We start from the raw sequence: 6,000 nt of genomic DNA on the forward strand, positions 1-6,000 counted from the left end.
TGTACAAGGGTTTTCTAATCATCCATTAGCCTTCTGAGGCAATGAGCAAACACATTGTACCATTAGAACACTGGAGTGAGAGTTGCTGGAAATGGGCCTCTATACACCTATGGAGATATTGCACCAAAAACCAGACATTTGCAGCTAGAATAGTCATTTACCACATTAGCAATGTATAGAGTGGATTTCTGATTAGTTTAAAGTGATCTTCATTGAAAAGAACAGTGCTTTTCTTTCAAAAATAAGGACATTTCAAAGTGACCCCAAACTTTTGAACGGTAGTGTGTGTATATATATATATATGTGTGTGTGTGTGTGTGTGTATATATACACACACAAAATGGAATCATTTGCTGACAGCTCAGTCCCCCCCAGTTCAAAAATCCTATCTGCGCCCCTGTTCGTATGGGAATGTTAACCGGCTAGCTTGTTGCTAATCTACAGAACCAATAACAATTTTTTTTCTTTTTACTATAAAAGTGCAGTTAAAGTAGGTTTTTCTGAACTTTACGTGCTCTGACAGTGCAAACAAATGACACACTCTCATGGTGTCAATGTTTTTTTCAACTCATGTCAAATGTGCTGAGGTGGGAAATTACGTTATTACAACCTGTAAATTCCCACTTACAAGGCACCACATGAACACAAGTCATGCCTTACTTTTTTCTGTCTTTCTAACTAGGCAAGGCTGGGCTGGGCTTCCAGAAGGAGTGAAGGCAGAGGGAGACAGACTGCATTTCATCAAATTTACCACTGATCTCAATGGTGTATATATCTGTGAAGTAACAAACGAGAAAGGTTCTGCAGCAGCTTCACTATATCTGCAGCAAATGGAACCTAAGTCAGAGCTCTAATAAGGGTAAATCAAACATAGGTGCCTACTGGATACGTCAGACGAATGTAAATGCTTTAATAAGATGCAAATATTTTAGGGCTGCTCTGGTTTTAGACACTGCTATGAAATGGAGTTCAGTAGGTTCTAGCTAGACTTAAGGTTCTATATTCATTCATTGTTTCGTTCATTATCTATCTGTTGCGGGTCGTGGGTGGACTGGAATCAATCCCAGCTGATGTAGGGTGAGAGGCGGGGTACACCCTAGACTTCAATGACTCACATGATGGCAGAGAGAGCCAATGACCAACAGATCACTGTAACGACCCTCTAGGCTGCTAACACCATTCACGTCCAGCCTCCAGTGACCCTAACAACCTACAGGATGATCCAGAACGGGAATTCCTTCATGCCTGCATTCACTTCCTGGTTTTCTCTGCTGTTATAAAAACGCCGTTCTCAGACAGGAACTTTGCCAGAACGTCTTGCTTTGCTTCTAGCCGTTTCTGTGCCTCTGTTATGTTTCATGGTTGTTTGCTCAAGCTCATTTTTCTATTTCATGGTTTTTGCACTAAGGGTTTATTCTCGTTCATGGTTTTTTGCACAGGTTTTTTTTTTCTTGTTTTTGTTTTTTTTGTCCTTGCCTGTTTCGTGTTTTTGTCTAGTTTTCTGTCTCTTGTTATCTGGATTATTTTTTGCCATTTGTTTTTGTCCCGTTTGTTTACCCTTGTGCCACGCCCTTTTCCCTGGATTAAATCTCTCTATTTATTTGATTACTGTCTGTGTTCTGCTTGTGGATCCTTATCCCACCATACCTCCACGACCCCTAACATTTCAAGCAAGTCCAGTTGCCTTCTTTAGCACAGACAATTTACGATGACCTGGATGACTGAGAATCTTCAGACATTCACCCTGGACAGGTCTCTAGTCTATCCCAGGGCTAACATGGAGACAAATAACTATTCACACTTACATTCACACAAGATAAGGATTTAAATAAATAAATAAATAAATAACCACTCTTGAAAACCATGGAGAGCAGAAAAGCATCCCTTAGCAAAAAGTAGTATACTTAAAGTTCATTTTATTAAGTATGCTTCAGTATAAGTATAGCAAGTATACTACAGACCATGTACTTTTAGTGTACTAGAAAGTATACAAATTTAATACTTTTTCGGACTAAATTGGAACATTTCAAGTTTATAAAAGTATACTTTAAAGTTCATTTTAAGTTTGCAAAAGTACACTCATCTATATACTATCAATGTACTTGGTATATCCCTCTTGCATGCTTAAAGTATACCACAAGTACACTTATCGATATACTTCTTTTTTTGGGCTTTTTTCACCTTTAATGGATAGGACAGTGTAGAGACAGGAAATGAGCAGGAGAGGGATCAGGAAATTACCTTGGGTTGGAATCGAACCCAGGTCCCCAGACTTATGGTATGCGCTTTAGTTGACTGAGCCACAACACCCCTTAGTTACAGACTTCAAGTCCCTATTTTTAGTTTATTATTGTATACTTTAAGTATACTGTTATAAACGTTGGTTATTTCACTAGTTTACTTGTTATACTTTAAGTTTGCTTGGCATATTACTTGTAGCTTACTATTTATATACTGCAAATATACTCCTTAATGTATTCTTAAAGTTTACTCATACTGTATGTACACAAGAGTGTGATGCATTTACAAAATCACAAGACAGAATGTTGAAAACAAGTTTGATATATTTTCAAACATTTCAAAAATAAAGACCTATGAAATCAAGTCCTTCCTTACTGGAGAAATTGATCAATAAAGTCAAGTCAAAAGTTTTTCTGTTTTTGTGTATGATTTTAAGGTACATAAAGATAATGCAATTGAGCACACATACTATATACTGTAAAGTTTTAAACTCCAGCATTATATTATATTAATATATAAATTAAATGTTAAGCATGAGTCAATGACTTGACCTTATTATGCACTTGGAGCAAGATATACTAAGTATTAGTACTTTGTGGCAGAAAAACGTGAAAAGTATACTAAAGTATACGTTTTAGTATTAAAGTATAAGTCTTAGTATTAATGTACTTAGTCTTAGACTTTTATTTATACTTTTCAGTATAAGCCAAGTATACTTCACTATACTATTCTTAAGTATATAAAATATAGTTTATAAAAAGTCAACTTCAAGTATACTTCTGCAGTTTTAGTAAAAAAAATAAGTATACTCATAGTACACTTGAATAAACTTCTTTTTGCTAAGGGATCTCAGAACATGCATGTTGAAGACTACAATGGGCACAAGCTGCCTGAAACTGGATAGCTGAAGAATGCAAAAATGTCACCTGGTCTATTTCCATTTTTTTAACCGTCTAGTTCCAGTGAACCTGTGCCCACTGTCGCTTCAAATTCCTATTCTTGGCTGATGGACGTGAAACCTGTTTTTGTGTTGTTGTAGCCTGTCAGCCTCTTTTACATTCTGAGATGCTTATCTGCTCACCACGGTTATAAAGAGTAGTGATCTGAATTACCATAGGTTAAGGTTAAGGTTTTTTATTTGTCATTTCAACCATATACAGTTGATCCAGTATACAGTTAAAACGAAACGTTTCTCCAGGACCATGGTGCCACATTAAACATCACAGGACTACAATCTACAATACAACAAAGTGCAAGAGTGCAACACTGCAGACAATAAACGATACAACAGACAATAAACAGGCAATGAATGACACAAACAACATAAGGTGCAGAGTTGAGTGTGCATATTGAGGTAGTATGAAAAGGGAATAAATAAATGTAAACCGTGTGTGTGCGTGAGAGAGAGAAACATTGTAAGCATCCATCCATTATCTGTAGCTGCTTATCCTGTGCAGGGTCGTGAGCAAGCTGGAGCCTATCCCAGCTGACTATGGGCGAGAGGCAGGGTACACCCTGGACAAGTCACCAGATCATCACAGGGCTGACACATAGAGACAAACAACCATTCACACTCACTTTAGAGCCACCAATTAACCTAACTTGCATGTCTTTTGACTGTGGGGGAAACCAGAACACCCAGAGGAAACCCACACAGACATGGGGAGAACATGCAAACTCCATACAGGAAGGACCTCGTTGACCACTGGGCTTGAACCCAGGACCTTCTTGCTGTGAGGCGACAGCGCTAACCACTACGTCACCGTGCCACCACTGTGCAGATACTGCAGTGGGAGTGGTGTGTTCAACAGTCTGTGAGAATCAGTCCGGTCCCTTAGAGTTGAGGAGTCTGATAGCATGTGGGAAGAAAGTGTTACAGATCCTGGCTATGAAGGCCAGAATGCTTTGGTACCTTTTTCCAGATGGCAGGAGGGTGAAGAGATTGTGTGTGGGGTCAGCCACAGAGGTGGAAAAAGTACTGAAAAATTGTAATTAAGTAAAAGTATCTTTACTTTGCTTAAATTCTACTCAAGTAAAAGTAAAAGTACCCATCTAAAAATCTACTCAAGTAAAGGTAAAAAAGTACTCAATTTAAAATGTACTTTGAGTAAAAGTTACTTAGTTACTTTCAATTATTTGATGTAAAAAAAGAAAGGACAAGTCTCATCTCATCTCATTATCTCTAGCCGCTTTATCCTGTTCTACAGGGTCGCAGGCGACCTGGAGCCTATCCCAGCTGACTACGGGCGAAAGGCGGGGTACACCCTGGACAAGTCGCCAGGTCATCACAGGGCTGACACATAGACACAGACAACCATTCACACCTACGCTCAATTTAGAGTCACCAGTTAACCTAACCTGCATGTCTTTGGACTGTGGGGGAAACCAGAGCACCCAGAGGAAACCCACGCGGACACAGGGAGAACATGCAAACTCCGCACAGAAAGGCCCTCACCAGCCACGGGGCTCGAACCCGGACCTTCTTGCTGTGAGGCGACAGTGCTAACCACTACACCACCATGACACCCAAAGGACAAGTCATAAATCAAATTGTTTTAATGAACTATTAGTCCACATAATAACCTTTCAGGCAGTATAATGTATAAAGCTTTGTTTGGATTACCCCATCAAACATTTTCAAGTACAAGTGGCATAACTTGTAAATTCTATCATCCATTTTTTTCTTTACTGACAAACCCCTGCTATTTTTATGCATACTTTATATATATATATATATATATATATATATATATATATATATATATATATATGTGACCCCTCACTGAATCCAGGGACACATGTCGGCCGAAACGAATCCGAGATAATCGCAAAAGAAGCATTTTTTTTCAAAATTTGTGATTTTTGTTTTTTTCCATCATGTGCAAGTTGAGATCTTGAAGAATGCAATCAGTATTTCAGATAATAGATTGTTTTGTTGGAAAAGCATAAATTTTTTGTTGCAAATTGTCTCGTTTTTGTCAGGACTGTAGCCTGCTGGGGGGTGTGGGTAAATTACCATATGGGCCATTCACATGATGATTTAAGTCATTTGTTTGTTTGTTTTTTCCGCGAATCAGCTGTATGATACGAGTTGAGCGCATGGCTACTTAACTGCATACAGGCGTGTGATTTCACTATGGAATGAGTTACTAAACAGAGCGCAGAGGAGCAAACACCGCGAAGCGAACAGACACTCGGTATTTACATCGGAGATCACCATTTCTAGCAAAAAAACCGCAACCTCGTTTTCCAGATTGAATGGAATACTTGAATGACTGGATGATACACGGACCGTTCTAGGATTATATTCCATCGGAGGCATTGGTGTGTGCAAGGCGCCGTTTCTCTTTCTGATGGGGTGAGTTTATTAATCTAAGGCTGTGTGGTTATTTTTGCATGTAACGGAGAGTGTTGTGGTTTGGTTAAGCCTAGGTCACAACCGGACGTACGATTTTTTTGGCCGTGTGATTTTTGGCGTTTCCCAAATCGCTGCGTTTTTTTTTTTTGTTCACGGAGAAAGACGCGCGTTGGCCGTAAGTTTGTCTTGCAACTTGAAAAAAACGTAAGCGCCCGTAGAGTTTGTTTGACATGACAAAGAACCTCTGCGGCCGGTCTGCGGCTCGAAAATCAGCACATCACACGCGCGCTCTCGTGCTTTTCATGCGCGTTCTCCGTGTGTTTCTTGTGTTTTTTTGCGTGTAGGCCGGCTGTAGGAGCACGTACAGCCGGTTGTGACCAAGGCTTTACATGAAACTAGTG

General features: G+C 39.4%; 1 protein-coding gene across 2 annotated transcripts in view; it reads left to right on the plus strand.

The window, feature by feature from the left end:
- LOC132892064 (nectin-4-like) overlaps positions 1–2,651 on the plus strand; it is a 48,450-nt gene extending 45,799 nt beyond the window's left edge. Inside the window, exon 3 of one of the 2 annotated variants that reach the window (XR_009655397.1) lies at positions 683–2,651. Coding sequence is in view for 1 of the 2 variants with exons in the window: in XM_060930427.1 (XP_060786410.1) it covers positions 683–854 (172 nt within the window). In the remaining variant the exon portion in view is untranslated. The remainder of the gene's footprint in view (positions 1–682) is intronic. The other variant, XM_060930427.1, reaches the window with a different exon arrangement.
- The last annotated feature ends 3,349 nt before the right edge of the window (positions 2,652–6,000 follow it).

Source organism: Neoarius graeffei, chromosome 9 (genome assembly GCF_027579695.1).
Source record: "Neoarius graeffei isolate fNeoGra1 chromosome 9, fNeoGra1.pri, whole genome shotgun sequence".
Taxonomy (NCBI): domain Eukaryota; kingdom Metazoa; phylum Chordata; class Actinopteri; order Siluriformes; family Ariidae; genus Neoarius; species Neoarius graeffei.